The sequence below is a fragment of the Stegodyphus dumicola genome, chromosome 1 (assembly GCF_044657685.1).
Source record: "Stegodyphus dumicola isolate Sdum_Otavi_A_Nest chromosome 1, ASM4465768v1".
NCBI lineage: Eukaryota > Metazoa > Arthropoda > Arachnida > Araneae > Eresidae > Stegodyphus > Stegodyphus dumicola.
In genome coordinates, this window is record NC_140768.1 from 174,876,961 (window position 1) to 174,897,812 (window position 20,852).

Here is a 20,852-nt window from a genome sequence, read left to right on the forward strand (position 1 = left end):
CATATGGACAATTCTCATGAGTAATATGGAACTAAACACTGCTGAAATGTTCCATTTCCATCCTGAACCTAAATTCATCTATGTAAGTTAGATGACTAGCAAAAACTGCAACTGATGTCTAGCCAAAGAATGCTAGCCAAGCACTGACCCTTTTGTAACATGAAATACTATTACTATTATGTTCTTGTTATGGTCCCCTACAATCCCAGACTTTGGTCATAAATTTTGGATTGTCTAAGAGACATAGATCTTCCCTTCTTACTTATTCTTTTTCTTTACCTCATAATGTAACATAAAAAATTAATGATTCATAGAAAAGTGTCTCATATATATACTGCACAACTATATATATCAGATTATAATTGTGTCAAAAATAAAACTAATTGTTTTTCCAACATTAGCCCTATTCAATGAGGAAAAAGCAGCAATTTATTGCTAAGTATAATAATTTAAAAAAAATCTAAACCTCAGAAATCATTTCTATATCAAGCAAACACAATACTGCATTATGTATGTAAAATATAAAGGGCTTTGACTAAAATTTAATTTTGGGGTAAGGGAGAGTAAAACAGTAATATTATCAGATATTTTGCAAAATACCTGTTTCTTTTAGATACTTGATTAAAAGTGAAACATAATCCCAATCAATCCTTATTATACCTACCACTCATCACAGCAATACTTATAATGACCATTATAATGACTGCTGTGCAAAGTTCCCATCTGAAGACTTAATATTAAATATCCTTTCCCAATATAATAATTTATTTTTTAAAGATGAAACAGGTCCTTATAACAAGATTCAATGGTATATATACTTTATTACAAAATATTATACTTTACAATGATATATTTATTTTTCCTATTTAAGTTATTTTTACTTACTTGTGCAACAACTTTGATTGTCCAATTGCCAAAGAATGGTTGTTGAGATAATTGATAAAACAAACTAACTGCACCTAGAAGAGGATTTTATCAGACAGCAAAATTTTAACAAGCTACATTTCAATGAGATGAAATCACACTTCTTTATTTAAATTTTAATTTTTGTTATACCAACTAAAAATAAAACTTAATGATTCTAGAACCTAAATACTGTATTTATTTGTGCATTTCTGCCTTTTCTTACTAATTTTATCATATGGAAATTTAAATTATGTAAATAATTTAATTTTCAAATGACATGATTACAGTAAGAATATAACAAATGGAAAGTATTCATTGACAAACTACCAGTAACTATATATTATTTATTTAAAAGAAACCTACATTCCAGTAAGAATAATTAGTAATACAGTACAAAGTCCATAATCTGGACTCGCTGGGACTTCAGCGATTCCGGATTACGAGTTTTTCCAGATTATAGATCATCAATTTAAATCTGGTAAGATGGCGTGCAGAAATTATACAATTAAAAATATGAAACCGTAATTTATAAAGGAGAGAGCAATTACAATCTAAAGGGTATCAAAATTTACAAAAAAAAACCTGTGTCGAGAATACCGACTAACTTGTCAATCAAAATGTTTTCGTTTTCAATATAAACTCTCTGTCACTTTCTTCACTATCGAAAGCAGTACATCAAAACACGCTTTCGCTTTGTGAATCCTTTGGCAGTTCCAGAATTGGAAACTATTTTTGACATAATTGAAAGTTCAAGCTTAATTTTTATAAAATTGCTCTAACAATCTGCAAAAAATAATAAGCGGATCCAATTAGAAGATTAAGGAACAGCGCGATCTGCAACATTAACTGAAATTCCTTACAATCAGTAACGATAATTTTAGCCTAGCTTATACCGTCCGTTATACATTAAACGTGCATACGTAAACACATTACGTGCATGCATAAAGCATACAAAAAAAAAAAAACGTTTGTGGCTTTGAGGTCTGGATTATACATCATTCCAGATAATGGACGTCCAGATTACGGACTTCGTACTGTATTACCATTGCAGTATGTAATAAGATATCTTCATTTCTACTTCCCTGTATCTTGAGTCTCACATGCTCTTATTGTTATCCACAGCTGTTCTCTACACACCAGAAATTATTCAGTGATAATGGAACTATGTCATCTGCTACAACTTACAAGTCATTGCTATCATCCCAGTTGCCACTGTTTAGCATATCTTTTCTCAGGCAATGATTTTCAAATCATGAAGACCATTAGATATCCTGGTTTTCTTGAAGCTCTTTACTATTAATGCTTCATCAGTCAGAGGCCATGTACTCAAAATTAAAGTAAATAAGTTAGTAAGAAGAAAACAACCACTGCATGGTCAAATTCATTTTAACATTTAAGGCAACTCATTTGCTGAATATACTGAGGAAGGGGAAAATAATGCGAGAGTTAAAAATCTTTCAGAACTTTGCACAAAAAAGATAGGGAGAAAATACAGTAAATACAGTATTTGTTAATATGATTTAATAATATTATCTGATAGCAGAGTGAAATAATCTATTGTTCATTTTTTTACTTCTGAACACAGTATTTTAACACTGATATTACATGTTTTCAAATCTCTCTCTCTTTATATATAGTCTGCAAAAAATAATAAGTAACACACACAAACAGTTCTGAGATAGCGAATGATCTAATTTACAACACAGTGTACACACTAAGCTTCCAGTGGTGATAAGATAATTAAATGAATAAAAATGTAACGGATTTAGTATTTAAATAGCTAATGTTAGTTGAATTATAAATTAAATTGTTTTATTCCCTGTGAAGTGCAGTGCGTGACGAATATTAAAGGAAAGCTAAGCCAGAAAATTAAAAATACAAGAGCATGTACATTTAACATTTAATACATAAATATCTCTTTTATTTCGAGAAAATTCCAGAAAATTCTTGCACATGACGTAAAAATCTTATAAAAAGGAGGAAAACCTCTCAATTCGATGATTTTAGCTAGTTTGCTGTTGTTTTAAGAGTTTGTTTAGAAAACTGCTCTTGTTGACTGTAGCGAATTTGCAGATTAGCTTTATTTAGCTGTTTTGAATTAAGTTCTCTTGAACGTTTGAGTAGTTAAAAGATAATTACTGTGAGATATTGTAATAGTGCTCGAATATCTGAGAAAATTTAAGCAGTTTGGTTTAATTTTTCTTTTTTTTTTTTTTTTTTTTTTTTTTATAATAATAAATTTTCTTCATTTTTCATCGGACTTGTGCATTCATTTCATAACGAACCCGTACGCACGCAACAATTTTTGGTGTCAGAAGTGGGATTTGAATGCCAATAACAAGAGCGATGGAAGAACAGTTAAGGCAGTTGATATAAGCCTTTGCCTCGTATAAGGATGAAATGAAAGCAGGACAGGAAAAGATTGAAGCAGAAGAGGAAAAGATTGAAGCAAAACAAGAAGAGATGAAAAGAGAAATTACCTGCATAATAGAAAACAAATTTGAGGCTATGGAAGGCAGAGTAGATGCGGTCGAAACTAAAGTTGGACAAATTGAAGAAAAAGTTTCTTCTGTAAAAGAGCAAATAGAAGACAGAGTTTTGATCGTGGAATAACAAATAGGTTACAAAGTTGATTCTGTCAAAGAACAAATAGAAGGAAGAGATTGTTCCGTTAAACAACAAATCGAACAACAAATTGATGAGAGAGTTTCTGCAGTTGCCAAAGAAATGGGTATTTTAAAGAAATTCATAGCGACAGCAGGGAGCAATAGTGATGGTTTTAAATTCTTACCAATGCTTACTCGGCCCTCTCTGAAGTTATCCACATATGATGGGAAGACATCCTGGCGAGTGTATAAGACCCAATTTTCAATAGTGGCGGAAACGAACGGATGAGATTCTCAGACTAAGGCCTGTCATCTCGCCACTTCTCTGAGAGCAGACTCAGCGGATATCCTGCAGACTCTTCCCGAAAACCAGAGATTAGCCTTCGTAGCTTTGTCCGGCGCACTGGAGCTATGATTTAGGGAAAAGTGTTTGAAAGACTATAGTAGGCTTTAATTAAAATCTCGCCAACAGAAGCCCATGGAAACACTCCAGGAACTTGCCACAGATGTTGAAAGGCTGTCCCACCTCACCTTTGCGGAGTGCCCGACAGAAACAAAGGAAATCCTGTCCTTGCAGTATTTTATCGATGGCATCCAGGATCCCGAAATACAGAAGGCCCTACGAATGGCAGATATTAAAGATTTTAAAAGCGCTCTAGTGTACGCCATCAAATTTGGGGCAGCTCAACAAGCAACTCATACAGACCACCACCGAATCAGAGTTGCTCATGTCCAGAAGCCAGGGGATCAAGTCACTGCTCGTCTAGACAATTTAACTAGACAACTGAATGCCTTGAGATGGAATATTGGTGACAAGAAACCAACGTAAAGTACTGGAAATGCGGTGCTGAAGGACACATACAACAAAACTGTAGAACACCCCAGGGTACGGAATATAAAACAGATGATTTTACCAGACAAGTCAGCGGCTTCAGATGAAACAGAAGTGAAAAAAAACCAATTCTAAAGTGCTGGAACTGTGGTGTTGAAAGCCACATGCGAAGAAACTGCAGAACACCCCAGAGCAGGGAAAATATGTGAGGTGGGTTAAACATATAATTAAATGTCATGGGACAGAAAAGGATTGACAGGAAACCAAAGTGCTGGAACTGTGGAGCTGAAGGCCACGTACGAAAGAATTGCAGAACACCCCAGGGTACGGAAATTGAGACCATTTCTCAGCAACGACGCAAGAAACAAATTAATGACCATATTAAGGAATGCAGGTTGCCAGATAATGAAAAACCTTGTTTTAAAGTGCTCACGATTTCTACAGTGAGTGGCAACACTAACGGACTGTCCATCAATGGGCATATCAATGGAGTTCCTTGCAATATGATCATTGACAGAGGAGCTAATGTTTCCATCATTGGGAAAGATTTAGCTGAACAGTTTAAAGAAAAACTTATTTGGACGCCATCCTGTGTTACCCTTCAGACTGTGTCTGGTGATAAGATTGACATAGCTGGGAAGTTAAACATGAACATCACGTTTGGAAGTGCAGCCTACCATCACACGGCATATGTGGCACATATCACAGATCCATGCATACTTGGATTGGAATTTTTAAGGAAATACAGTTTTTCCTTGGACTTCAAAAACAACAAACTGCTTTCGGAATTTGACTATTCATCCTCAGAAGGGATCCTCTCCTGGAAATGGCGACGCCTGACAGGTTAGCTTATTACTATGGCCATAGTACATAGTGTAAATAATTGTAAATAATGTAAGACCATGGTTCTTTTTGTTTCTAAATGCGTATTTGATTTGATTTGTATTTAGTATTTGGTAGCATTTGATTTGTATTTAATATTTGATTGCATTTATTATTCATGTTTTTTTTTTCTGTTATTGTAATGTAATGCTTATTATTGCATTTATGCCTTTAGTTGTAAGTTTGGCTTCCTGTCCAGGGATTGCACCGCCCGGGACATGCAGTCCTTGGGAAGGGGGCAGTATTACGGATTTGGTATTTAAATAGCTAATGTTAGTTTAATTATAAATTAAATTGTTTTATTCCCCTTGAAGTGCAGAACACGACGAATATTAAAGAAAAGCTAAGCCAGAAAATTAAAAATACAAGAGCACGTGCATTTAACATTTAATACATAAATATCTCTTTTTGATTTCGAGAAAATTCCAGAAAATTCTCGCGCACGATGTAAAAATCTTATAAAAAGGAGGAAAACCTCTCAATTCGATGATTTTAGCTAGTTTGTTGTTGTTTTAAGAGTTTGTTTAGAAAACTGCTATTGTTGACTGTAGCGAATTCACGGATTAGCTTTCTTTAGCTGTTTTGAATTAAGTTCTCTTGAACGTTTGAGTAGTTAAAAGATAACTACTGTGAGATATTGTAATATTGCTTGAATATCTGAGAAAATTTAAGCATTTTGGTTTAATTTTTTTTTATAATAATAAATTTTCTTCATTTTTCATCGGACTTGTGCATTCATTTCATAACGAACCCGTACGCATGCAACAATAATTTAGAACCAAAAGCATTTTGAAAGCTAGAGTGGCTGAGTTACTCATTTTCATGGATTTATTGTCCTTTTCATATTTTTAAGCATTATTTTAAAGATGAATATATCACACTTGGATATTTATTACTACTTTATTTATTTTACAAACTCTGATCCATTTTGTTTATCACTTTATGATCAAATAAATCTTTTCTCAAATATATGTAGTTAGATGGTAAATATTAAACTTGAAGTTTTAGTGAAACCAACTTCACTTAAAGTTTTAGTGAAAGATATTGTATCCATATTATTCTTCCCTCCAAATTACACGTCTATCATTCAGCCTATGGATATGGGAATAGTACACACGCTAAAATACAAATATAAAGTAGCATTCTTAAAATCTATGTTAAATTTCCTGAACAATGGCAAAGCTATTCCAGACTTTTTGAAATTTTTTAGCATAAAATCTGTTGTTTGGAGCATCGCAAGATCGTGGGAGGATGTGAATGTTAAAAAATGCTTGGCATAATTTATGACCAGCTACCACATTTCATGGTGAGGACGATGAAGATGATAGCCGCGACATCGCAAACTAAAGGTGAAATTTTCCAGTTATTGGATTTTGTAAAGAAATGAGGAGAAGCGGTAATAAATGAAGATGATATAACAGAAGTTTTTCATTGCAACAACAATGCCCCAATCATCAATCAGTTAACAGACGGCAAAATCTGTAGTATGGTTCTAGATCCAGAAAATACCGCTTCCGATAGTGAAGAAACTGACAGAGAGGTTATTGAAAATGAAAAAATTTTGATTGGCAAGTTAGTTGGTATTCTTGACACAGCATTTTACAGGACTTGAACAGTGGAACTTTGTAACTGAACAAGAAATTATGTCTGTTTATAGAATTAAAGTGAAAGTATTAGCACAATAAACAAAGCAACTTAAACAACTTACGTTGAAAGAAATGTTTAATAAAGTAAACAAATAAATATTAAACTTTTTTTTGTAAATTTTGATACCCTTTAGATCATAATTGCTCTTTATTTCATAAATTATGGTTTCATATTTTTAATTGTATAATTTCTGCATGCCATCTTACCAGATTTAAATTGATGATCTATAATCCGGAAAAACTCCTAATCTGGAATCGCCGAAGTCCCGACGAGTCCAGATTACGGACTTTGCACTGTATTAGATTACTTTTAAGTCATATTAATCATTTGCATGTTTATTCTCTTTATTTAAATTAAAAGAAAAAGAACCATACTATTTATAACTTGTTATTATTGTGCATGGTGCCACTACTGCCACTAACATATGATTATTATTATCATTAAAATCTACCTAAACAATGCATAAAGTTGTTTAAAGAGAGTAAACAATGATATGATAGCTCAACTAATACAAGAACTACTACATGCAATGAAAATGTGCATACAATGGCTCAGCAATTAGAATTGGAAGTAGACAGCATTTATGTTAGTGAGCTTTTTTTGGCTCGTGATGAAGAGCTTATTTCAGTTGAAAGCATTCCAAAATTAAAAAAAAAATAATAATAATAATAATAATACAATGGCAATTGAATCTCTATCTGTAGATGATACATATTACAGTGGTACTAGCTCAGTTTAAACAACAATGCCTTCATCACTAGCAACAGACTTTAAAATTTAGAGGGGTAGAACTTGCCAGAGAACAGAATTTCTCCTCACAACCATCGATTTGTAGCAATGTCTTTTCTATTATAGAGCCAAATTAGCTATCACCGGAAGTTTATTTATTTGAAAAGGATGTGCGAGGATGTTTTTATGATGGTTTATGATATTTAATTTATAAAATAATGCTGTTAAAAAGTAAGCAAAGTAAGCATATGACCAGACGTCCCTCTTTTGGCGGGACAGTCGTGATTTTTAATAGTTTGACCCATGCCCCATGGTGTTTTAAAATAGTTCTGGTTTTTGGGAAGAATGCAGAACAAGCTAGGGAATGGCAGAAGAATGGAACAGAATATACATCTATTTCGCCAAGATATGAATTATGTTATTTTTGTTAATTTTATAATGTCAAACTTTAATAACAACAATTAATTGTTGAGAACTGATTATCAAGAACTGCTTATCAAAGTTTGCATTCTTGATCAGTTATTAGAATTCCTACCATTGTTTGGATTTAAAGAACAGTAGCATTTCTTTGGCATTGGCGAAGATGAAAACATTTTGTAACTGTCTCTTAGACAGTACACATCGTACTGCGTGCTAATTAAACAAGTGATGCCAACAAATCAGCTATTCAGATAATTAGCTAACTTAGTTATTTATTTCATAAATACATAAATTTTCTTGAATTTAGCAGACAGTACTCATATTATTTATATTTTACAGTGGCGGCAAAAAGTCTACTGCTTGCCTTGGAAGTGGCATTAACGACTTATGTTACAGCTAGAAAGAAATATAGGATTAAAATTTAAATAATTTTTAAAATATAGTTACTTAATGAAATTAATATAATTTATAGACTAACAATAAAATATATTCATGTAAGTATGTATTTACTTACTGTATTTTTAAGCTATATGCATGTAAAAATTTATAATACTTTAATTTTTAATTTTTATTTTTATTTTATTTATTTTTTATTTTTAACATAATGAGTATTTTCTTACTGCAAATTCAATGATGATCTAAGAAGTGAATTTCCTTGCATTAAAAAAAAATAGCTATTACAAGGTAAAATGCAAAAAATGTAAAGGTGAATTTTCTATTTTGCATGGCAGGAAGAATGATATTTCAAAGCACTTAGAGACACAGAAACATAAAAGGTATTTAAATACTGCTGCATATTCCTCTAAAATACAGGAATTTTTACAGAAAACAACTTATGTTATGCAGACTAAGAAAATAAATTAGCATTAGTAGAAGGACTTATGCCTTTTTATACTATTCATCACAATTATTCCTTTAGATCTATTGTCCAAAAGTTATTCAATAAAAAATTTGCCTGTGTTAGAATGAAATCCAAGGCAATTGTGTATAATGTGTTTTCTTCATCTGCATTTTCAGAATTAACAAAAATCTAGAAAAAAAATAATTTTATATCCATATATTTTGATTCATTTAATCATGAGGATACAAAGTTATTTCCAACTGCTATTAAATTTTTTTATTCAGAAATTGGAATAAAAGTTAGAATTTTAGATTTCATTTCTTTGCCCAGTGAAACTTCTGAAATAATTTTCTGTTCCATTATAAATATTTTGGAAAAAAAAAAAAAAAAAAAACAATTTAAAACTTTAAATGATTGCATCTTGCGCAGACAACACGAATAAAAATTTCAGGAAAAGCGAGATGTAGTACAAATAATATTTTTTATAAATGAAACAAAAACCTTAATCAAAACATTATTGGTGTTGGTTATCCAGCGCACATAATACATAACACCATTCAAACTGCTGCTGACTTGTTGCCCATAGAACTCCTATTAAAATATATTCTTACTTCTATATATGCACTGTGCAAGTTAAAATGCTTAAAGAATTTTGTGAAACTGTAAAAGTCGAATATCAGAAAATACTTGGATACTTGGATACATGCTGGTTAGTTCTTTCACCAGCTGTCGAAAGAATTTCAAAAATATATGATCCTTTGAAATCCTACTTTCTATCACAGGATAAATATCCTAGAATTTTAGAAGAGTTTTCTGGAAAAGAATCTTCTAAATCTTCTTTTCTGAAAAAGAATGTTCTTCATCTTCACAATTAAGTGTTGAGACTTTGAAAGCCATTTTATGTGTGAAATATCATTTAACAAATTCTTATAAAAAATGTCATGACCTTTCAAACAACAACAGCAGTCCACTAAAAAAAATTCACTCAAATGAGAAATATGCCAAAGAATAAAATAATACTATACACAATTTTTTATGTATTTGTAAATTGTACTTCTGTTGAAATTTAAAAGTATATTACAATACTATTTTTCATTCTATTAAAATTTGTGTTGCTCCATTATAGACCAAATGCTTAATTACTACTCCCCCTCCCCTCCCGGTCAATAGTGTCCCGCTTTACCAATGTTAAAATCTGGTCACCTTAAAATACATATATATAATAAAAAATTATTGAAATTACACTTAAGGAATTTACAAATTTGACTTATATAAAATTCAAGTTTAATGAAAGATTACACAGCTTACATTTCTTACATAATACATAAACTTATTCTACATTTTAGGATAAACACAGTGAATATAGTAATTAAATTATATAAAGTAGACCTATACATATAAATATAAAATATGTTGGCAATATAATCTTGCAAAAAATATTCCATAATTTAGAAATTATTTTCCTTTTAATAGAATAAATTCCAAACACAGCACATTTCATGCATTTACTACAATTGAAGAATATTAATTTACATGGAAATAAAATTACATAACATACCAAGATTAGTTTGTCTAGATAACCATCTACGCATTATGGTACCTCTAGGATCTAGTATGAAAACATCAATTGCATCAGAAAAAGATTTTAAATCTGTTGTGACTGGAATTGCTCGAAAATATACTAGAATAAAAAAAAATGTACTTTTAATCCCAAACATTTCATCATAAATCGAAAGTGCTTTATAACATATCTTAAGAAATTTATAAATGTCTAATAACATGTCTGCAGATTTATTTATTATTATTTTTTTTTTATTTATTTCAGGAAGCAAATATGTTGAACCAAAATTGGAACTTACCAGTTTCTCCTTGCATATAAATGGGTTTATCAGTCTGTATAAAAATAGTCATTGATCGCTGTGAGTAATGAAGATCAGTTTCATTATAAAAAGCTCTGCCACCAAGTATTCCGTGCACATCACCTTCAACTTTTAATCGGTATAAACCCAAAAGGCTAGTTGGTGGCACCTAAAATTAAATACTGCATTCAAATACATTTACATGAATTTGAAACTAAGATAATTTTCACAAACAGCTGAAAGGAAAACAATATTAAACTGTAAAACCAATAAATTCTCTTTAAACTAAAAATGTTCAAATTTTATAATAAACTTAATCATTTGGCTCAATGTTTCAGAAATTTTCTTAAATTAGCCAAACAGAACCTTTAGTAAAAATTATTTTGCATTAATTTATCAGATTTCAAAGATGGATGCCAAAATGATAGAACTACACTGAAAATATTTCTTAATAAAAGTAACATTTAAAAAGCCATAATTTTTTTAGAACCATAACTGATTCCATAATTTAAAATATACTGAACAAATTTTAATATAATGTGAATGATTTTAAAATGATATATGGCAACATATTTCACCTACTACTGCTGCAATACTACCTACAAGTATCAGTATAACTAATACTGATGTTACTGTAGTTTTATTTCACCAAGCGCTTTCACACTAAGTTCGGTATTTTTTTGAGAAATTCAAAAAGCACCGAATCTCACCTAGTTCCCAATCTGTTTATGTTTTTAATTCTAAGATAAAAATATGTTTATTTTCTTAATTTCAAATACTAGTGTGTATGCATGTATAAATATGTAAGGCAAACTTCTAACTTTTCATAGCAACCTAGAATTGGATGCTCCTTTGACATTTTAAGCGGAAAGATATTCATGTGTACATGGGCAAAGTCAAAGGAGTGCACAATGCCAAGTTTCTGCAATTCTCTGATGTTTTTTTAAGTGAAAATAGGTCGATGTGTACATGGATAAAGTCAAGGGAGTGTGCAATGCCTAGTTTGTGCAATTCTGTGGTTTTTTAAAGCGAAAATAGGTCAATGTGTACATGGATACCGAGTTTGTGCAATTCTTTGACTTATTATTTTGTCAAAGAATTGCACAAACTCGGTATCCATGTGCCATAAAAAATCGCCAATTTTTGCCAAGGGGTGTTATATACGTAACTGTTATATATGTAATATATATGTATGTTATATATGTAACTGTGTATCTATTATTATCTTTAATCATAACTGTAATATAAAATAGTAGATGAGCATTGTAGAATAAACGATGTTTGTGTACATCTTGTAATCATCACTGAGCATATACCCAACATATAATAAAATACAACACATGGTGCAGCCTGTCCTTGATTAAAAAAAAAAAAAAATCTTTTTTGAAGAACCATGCAGCCTGGGTAAAGATATTCTAAACAAAAACATGATGGGAAGTTGTTTACAGTGAAATCCAAACTTATATCCCTGGTAAGTGCGTTGTTTATTTTTACTTGAAGTGGCTAAAAATATGTATATATAAACTATTTAAAGTCCTAAATTAAATATGGATGGATTAAAGCCACCAAGTAATCTAAATTTTGAAGGTAATTTAAGCGAAAATTGGAAGAAGTGGAAACAAAAATTCCAAATTTATATGTTAGCGTCTGTTGGCATAACTAAATCACCTGAAATTAAAGTAGCTATTTTATTGCATATTATTGGTGAAGAAGCACTTGAAAAGTTTAATACTTTTAATTAAGTGAAGAAGATAAGAAGGATGTTGACAAAGTAATTGAAGCTTTCGAAGAAAGCAAATGAAAGTGTTGATAGACATAACACAACATGTAGGTGAATCCTTTGATGATTTCTTAACTGATTTAAAGAAATTAAGTAGCAACTGTGGATTTGGAGAATTAAAAGATAGTTTAATAAGGGATAGAATAGTAAGTGGAATTCTAAATTAAAATCTCAAAGATAGATTATTAAGGGAAGATCAGTTAACATTGGAGAAATGTGTTAAAATGTGTAAAGCTTCTGAATTAGCAGAACTCCAGCTGAAAACTTTAACTGAAGAAAATAAAATAGAAGCTATCAAACGTAATAAATTTCGACCTTCAGAGGAAAAATGTCAGCCTTGTAAGAAAGACTATCATGTAAAACAAAAGCAACAAAGTACTAAATCTTCTTCAAACTATCAAGGAAATAAGTACAATAATCCAAAACCATGTAGAAAATGTGGAACTTTTCATAAGTTATACAATTGTCCTGCTTATAATAAGATTTGCTTGTACTGTAAAAAGAAAAATCACTTTTCTAAAATGTGCACTTATAAATATTTTAATGTTGTACAGAATAATTTAGAGCATGAGTTACATAATAATGGTAATGAATATATTTTAGGGTCAGTAGAAGATACAAATCCATTTTCTAAAAATAAAACAGAATGGTTTGAAAAACTAAAAGTAAACATAACTAAATATTTATTTGTTAAGTTGGATACTTGAGCTCAGTGTAATGTGCTACCATTGCCTAAATTTAAACAATTAAATTTAAGAGAGAAATGTTTGATTAAATCAAAAGTCACTTTAAATAATTACAATGGTACTACAATTGATGTAGTTGGAAAATGTAAGTTATTATGTGAAACATCGAAAGGGGACAAGGATGAAATAGAATTTCAAGTCGTAGAATGTGATAAAACTGTTCAAGCTATTTTAGGTTTACCTACATTGCAAAAATTAAACCTAATACAAAGGATTTGTACAGTAAATCCTGATTCCAATGAAAAGTTACCAGAATTTTTAAAAGGATATCCAGATTTGCTTAAAGGAACTGGGAAGTTAACTGGATATACATATCATATTAAATTAAAACCAGGAGCTGTCGGTAAAATAGAACCCTGTAGGAAAATTTCACTTAGCTTATTAAATCCATTAAAAAAGGAATTAGCAAGAATGGAAAAAGATGGTATTATGAAGAAAGTTAACCAACGAACAAAATTCGTGAATTCATTAGTGGTAGTAAGGAAAAAGGATGGTGTGTTTAGATTCCCAGCACCTTAACCAAAATATACTGAGAGAACATTATCACATACCAACCTTTGAAGAAATTTCATCTCAAATGACAAATGCAAAGGTCTTTAGTATTTTAGATGCAAACAAAGCATTTTGGCAAATTAAACTGTCAGATTCAAGTTGTGAATTTACTACATTTAACACTCCGTTTGGTAGATATTGTTTTTTGAGGTTGCCATATGAACTGAGTTCATCACCAGAAGTTTTCCACAAAAGTTTTCTGAAATTTTTAGTGATTTAGAAGAAGTTCAAATATATATAGATGACTTATTAGTTTGGGGTAGAGATAAAAAAGAACATGATTTAAGATTAAAGAAGTTGTTGGACAGAGCCAGAGAAAAGAATGTTAAATTTAATTTAAGTAAATGTAAATTTGGGCTGAATGTAGTGAAATATATGGAACATATATTTTCTAAAGATGGTTTAAAACCAGATGAAGACAAAATTAAAGCTATTCTAGATATAAAACCACCAAAAAATGTGAAAGAATTAACTTTCCTAGGAATGATTACATATGTTTCTAGATTTATACCTATTGTATCAGAATTGACATCATGTTTAAGAGATTTGTTGAAAAAACAAGTTATCTGGAACTGGAATGCAACACATGAAAAAGCATTTAGAAGACTAAAAGATGTCTTAGTAAATAAACCAGTTTTACAGTATTATGATATAAAGATGCCAGTAGTTTTATCTGTAGATGCATCTCAAGAAGGACTAGGAGCAGTCTTACTTCAGAATAATTTACCTGTTGCATATGCATCTAAGGCATTAACAGATACACAGAAGAATTATGCTCAAATTGAAAAGGAAACTTTAGCTATTGTATTTGCGTGTGAGAAATTTCACCAATATATATTTGGAAAATATATTACTGTAGAAAGTGACCATAAACCACTGGAATCAATTTTCAAAAAGCCATTAAATAAATGCCCTGTAAGATTACAAAGAATGCGTATAAAATTACAGCCATATCAGTTTGAGATAAAATATAAACCAGAAAAAGAACTTTTTATAGCGGATGCATTATCAAGATCATTCACAGATAAAGGATCTGATTACTTTGAAGGAGACATAGAAGCTCATGTTGGATTGGTTGTAGAATGCATACCAATGTCTAATGGTAAAATGGAAGTTTTTCAACTGGAAACAGAAAAAGATGAAGAACTGCAAGTTTTAAGAAAATTAATTAAAACTGGGCCAGGTGAAAAATGTATGGTTCCAGAACTGGCAAAACCATATTTTAACTTCAGAGAAGAAGCAAATGGATTAATATTTAAAAATTTGTTGTACCAAGAAGTTTACGAAAAGATATGTTAAGCAGAATTCATTATGGTCGTTTAGGAGCAGTAAAATGCAAAATCAAAGCAAGAGAAATATTATATTGGCCAGGAATGTTGAAAGAAATTGAAGATTTGGTACTGAATTGTCAAACATGTTTAAATTTACTAAAAGCAAATACTAAAGAACCAATGATATCTACAGAAATACCTAATGCTCCATGGGAAGTATTAGGAACAGATCTCTTTTACTTTCAAGGAAGGGATTATCTAATGGTTATAGATTATTTTAGCAAATATGTTGAAATTGGACATTTGGAAGATTTGTCAAGTGTAGCAGTGATAAAGCAATTGAAATCAATTTTTGCAAGACATGGTATTCCGAAAATAGTATATTCGGATATATTCGGTCCACAATATAATTGCAGGAAATTTAAAGACTTTGCAAGAAGATGGAATTTTGAAACCAGAACTTCAAGTCCAAATTACCCACAATCTAATGGAATGGTTGAAAGACATATTCAAACTGTCATGCGAATGTTAGAAAAAGCTGTAGTTGACAACAAGGATCCATATTTAGTATTACTGGAAAATCGTAACTCTCCTATTTCAGATGAAATTAAGTCACCTTCAAAATTGATGTTTGGAAGAAAAGTAAATGGATTGATGCCTATAAAAGAGAATTTTGTCCAAGCTAAACAATATGAAGACCATAAACAGCATTTACTGAAGGGACAAACCTTACAAAAAAGTCATTATGATAGGAATGCAAGACCGTTAAAACCACTGAAAACAGAAGATCATGTTTACATAAAAGAGAAAGGGAAAAAACTAAATGAAAGAGGGAAAATTATAGAAGAAGCAGAAAGACCACGTTCATATAGGATTATAAGAACAGATGGAAGAATTGTAGAAAGGAACAGAAGAGACCTTCTTAAAGGAACTAATCAGGAAGAGTTTGCAATACAAAACAACTATGAGAATGAAGTTATAGATGAACCCGAGATACATGAAAATAGTAGGAGCACTACAAATTTAGATGTGCCTGTAAGTCCTTCAAAACCTAACAGAAGTGATGTGTCACCAAATAGTGAAAGAGGTATAGTATCATCAAATTTTTCAAATGGACATAACTATGTTACTCGATCTGGTAGGACTGTTAAGAAACTTTATTATTTAAAAGAATATATTTAATTTTACTACTACAGTCAAAAGTCGTTAATTTGGACACCCATAATCCGGACCTCAAAGCTAAAAACTTTCTGCGCATGCGCCGCGTTGGCACATGTGCACAGGCGTTTTATGCGTGCACGTAAGACCTTGACTACTGCGCATATGCGTGTGCGGAAGTGCAGAATACGTTTTCGCCTGCGCGTTTAATGTATAACGGGCGGTGTAAGTTAAAATTATCTAATTATCTATTTCAGTTAATGTTAATGATTGCGTTGTTGCTTAATCTTCGAATTGGATCGCGCTTATTATTTTTTGCAGACTGTAAGAGCAATTTTATAAAAGTAAACTTGAACTTTCGATTATGTCAAATAGAATTTCCGATGCTGGAACTTCCAAAGGATCTACAAAACGAAAGTATGTTTCGATGTCCAACAAGCAAAAAGTGGAATTGCTGCAAAAAATGGATAAAGATATGAAGAATGTGACAGAGAGGTTAGTGAAAACGAAAAAATTTCAATTGACAAGTTAGTCAGTATCCTCGGCACAGCAATTAACGGGACTTGAACAGCGGAACTTTGTAACTGAACAAGTAATTATGTCTGTTTATAGAATTAAAGAGAAAGTATTATCACATAAAATGAAGCAACTTAAACAACTTACATTGAAAGAAATGTTTAATAAAGTAAATAAATATTAAGCTTTTTTTTTTTTTTTTTTTTTTTTTGTAAATTTTGATACGCTTTAGATCATAATTGTTCTTTATTTCATAAATTACGGTTTCATATTTTTAATTTTAGAATTTCTGCATGCCATCTTATGAAATTTAAACTGATGATCTATAATCCGGAAAAATCGATAATCCGGAATCGCCGAAGTCCCGACGAGTCCGGATTAACGACTTTTGACTGTATTATTATTTTTTTTAAGATTATTAATTAAAAAAAGGGAGATGTTATATATGTAACTGTAACTGTATCTGTTATTATCTTTAATCATTACTGTAATATATTTGTATTGTATTTTTTAAGATTATTAATTAAAAAAAGGGAGATGTTATATATGTAACTGTAACTGTATCTGTTATTATCTTTAATCATTACTGTAATATAGAATAGTAGATCAGCAATGTAGAATAAACGATGTTTGTGTACATCTTGTAATCATCACTGAGCACATACCCAACATAGATAAAATACAACACACGGGGTACCCGTAAATATAGTACTTTTACCCACATTTTTTTTTTATATGACATATTCCTGCTTTGCTTCCTGTCTAACTAACATATTGTTGTTCATCTCTCCATTTCATCAACTGCAATGATATAATCGCACTCTAAAAAGAAACAAATGTGACAGACAACAGATGGAGATCACACCCATTAGGATGTGTTACATAATGTGTGTTACTTCTCAAAATTTGTTGTGTCCAGAAATAAAATATGTTAACTCAGCACGATAGCTAAGATTGCAACTATGCACTAATGTATCTAAATGCCATCACCATCTACAACATCTAAATTCATTCTACGAAGAAGCTATTTAATAAATGATACAGATAGCATCTGGAAAATTTTATGTTGGTACTATCTGAATGCAGATCCTTTATTAACTTAATTGTTGCACACTGATTTTACAGATATGAATGCACAGATATTTAGAATTGTTACTTAAAACTCACTATCGTCATAACAGAATGTGCTAAAACATGTAGCAAATGTTAACTACTAGACTTCCCAATGTAATGTAAAAATACATTTCACTTCCATAAGAAAAGGTTTTCAGGATGAAAGAATTTATAGCAAAGTAACACAAAATATTTGTGTGCGTTTTCTGCTCTTTTACATATAAGAAAGTTTTAATTCATAGACTTTAAAAAGATATAATCCTTGCCATATATATAGAACTTGTAATTAAATAAGTTTATGAAATCTCCTGCCAAATAGTTTCAAACAATTGAGACTTGCTATAAAACATAAAATATCCTGTTTTGCGGTTGATCACGGCATCATTATTTTTTAATTAAATTTCTTCTTCAGTTGCACTACAGCCTATTACAGGCCAAGCCTATCTCAACAAATTTCCCCCAACAGATTCGATCAATCGCCATGATCCGCCAGAGATTGGTTTTAAGTCTTGATATCTGCATCTGAGTCTACCCATCTTATGTGAGGTTTTTAGTAAAAGTATATTTATGGGTATCTCTTGGCAAAACTTGGCAGTACATGGATACCAAGTTTATGCAATTCTTTGATTTGTTATTTTGGCTTGTGTAGTGTGTGGCTATTTTTGCGCTACACAAAACCAAAATAACAAGACAAAGAATGGCACAAACTCGGTATCCATATACACATTGACTTATGTTCACGTAAAAGAAAATCCCAGAATTGCACAAAAATGGCATTGTGCACTCCCTTGACTTTATCCATGTACACATCGACCTATTTTCACTTAAAAAAAATATCACAGAATTGCACAAACTAAGCTTTGTGCACCTCCTTCCTTGACTTTGTCCATGTACACATCGAATGATATTCACTTAAAAAGTCAGTCCATGATTCTAACTCTGCAGTTTACTCTCTTTAAAGTATTCTAGATAATTCAACCAATTTTCTAAGATATCCAGATTCCAGCATAGCTTCAAACCACTTTTCAAGGTATATGCTATCATAAGCAGCTTTAAATTCAATACAAAGTTGAAAGATATCAACATTAAGTTCAATAGTTTTTTCTCAAGATTTATATAAGAATGAATCTGATTATTTGAGTTTCCAGCTTGAAATCTGCATTAGTAGCTGTCAGTAATTGTAGATGTACATAGTAACCTATTAGTATATAAAATATGGCAGATTTTAAATACCACATTTAAGAGGGTGGTACCTCGATAGTTGTAACCTTCCAGCCTGTCTCCTTTTTTAAAAATGGAAACCCATGAAGCCTTCTTCCCATGTGTATTAAATTTAGTATATTTAACCTGGGTTTGATCGTGCTGGGTATATCATACCCACCCCCCTCTGTTCTTTCGCTGTTTCTTTCCAACCTTTTTTTTAAAAATGGATGATTTTTCTTGTAGTTGCCCCCAAGGTTATAACCTTGGAAGGGAAGAAAAAGGGAAAGAATTCTAAAAATAGATATCTTGTAATCGCCACTCCAGGGTATGTCACACCCAGCACGATCATTACTGTTACATTTCTGAGTACTGGTAGATGCATTGAAATCGTACTCTCATTATGGCGTGTTTTTGAAGTTATGATGAAGAAATGCAACATTTAAGAAATTTACTTAATACTGTTTCTTCAGGTGAAAAAAGTCTTGAGGAAGGTAAGGAGTTTTTCGATAATGAAGAGGCAGATGATGAAGCAATTTACCGTGAACACGAATCTTCGCCTGAAATAGAATCTGATTTACAGGGCAATCTTTTTTATTCAAAAGAAAGTGACTATTTCATAGGAAAGAATAATATAACAAAATGAGGCTAATTTTTGGAATATGGTAACAGGTAGTTTGGTGACATTTTGGTAGGTGATAAAGGTTACTACCTAGGATTTTGGGAATAATGTGAGAAGTACTCAGTTCCGATTACGCATTATTTTGTGTGATGGAAATGAGAGATCATGAGATATGCCATGTGACATTAATGGATGAATTACAGTTCTTTGATCGGAAAAGAGGGGGAAATCTGGAAATTTTGTATTTAACTTCATTCTGTGTTGTGTGAAACAGTGTTGGTTAATTTTTGGATCCCATGGCCCTATCTAAAGTGAATTCGAAATGGGTATTTAGTGGGATTGAAAGGGGTAGTAATAAGTGTTTTTTTAAGATTGTGTGAGATAGAAGTAAAGATTGCTTATTAAGTTTTATTAAGCAGTATATTCTACCTGGTACAATAATATCTGATTGCTGGAAGTCATATGTCTGTTTGGAGGATGAAGGTTTTCAACATCTTGCTGTGAACCATAAGTATGATTTTAAAGATCCTGAAACAGGTGCACGTACGATTGCTTTTTATTTAGCGGAGGAAATAAGAAAAGTTTATCTGCCACGTAATCAAGATTCTGAAGAAGATTAGGTAAGTTAGTATTTTTAATTATTTGAGAATATTATTTTTATGCATTGTTCTAAATGTAAGGAGTAAATAAATTAATATGGTATTATTGGAAAATTGTTATTAGCAATGATTTAGTTTAAAGTAATTAGGATTGTAAGGTAATTTTTATTAATTTAATGTATGTGCTTATTTATATTTTAAGTAGTGTTTTTTAATTTAATTATATTTTAATTAAATGATAGTTATTTTGTGAATTATATGTTTGTAGCAATTTGGTATATGTTTCAGTGGAAGTAAACGTGCATGGAAATAATTTAAATATTTGACACTAAGTATTTGCACCCATTTTTAATGTTTGCGTTAAATTCGTTGGTGACGTTTATAATAGATAATTTAGAGGTAAAAGTTTTTGGATATTTTATTTATTTTATATGTACAAATGTTCATCCTTGGAAAGGGTATATACTTTTTCGCGATCAGGTAATTTCATATATGTCCTTTTTTACCAAATTTAAAGATTCACAAAATTTTCATGCATTTTCGTGAAATTTTTCTAATTTATGAGAAAAAAGC

The 20,852-nt window shown here is 31.0% G+C and overlaps 1 protein-coding gene across 7 annotated transcripts in view; it reads right to left on the bottom strand.

Annotated features, from left to right (window-relative positions):
* Positions 1-20,852, bottom strand: part of LOC118190646 (CD109 antigen-like) — a 418,585-nt gene that overhangs the window by 109,508 nt on the left and 288,225 nt on the right. For all 7 annotated transcript variants that reach the window (XM_085823099.1, XM_085823094.1, XM_035361392.2 and 4 more), the window contains 3 exons: positions 10,723-10,891; positions 10,422-10,544; positions 886-959 (listed from right to left, as the gene is read on the bottom strand). In XM_085823099.1, coding sequence (XP_085679225.1) covers positions 886-959; positions 10,422-10,544; positions 10,723-10,891 — 366 coding nt within the window. The remainder of the gene's footprint in view (positions 1-885; positions 960-10,421; positions 10,545-10,722; positions 10,892-20,852) is intronic.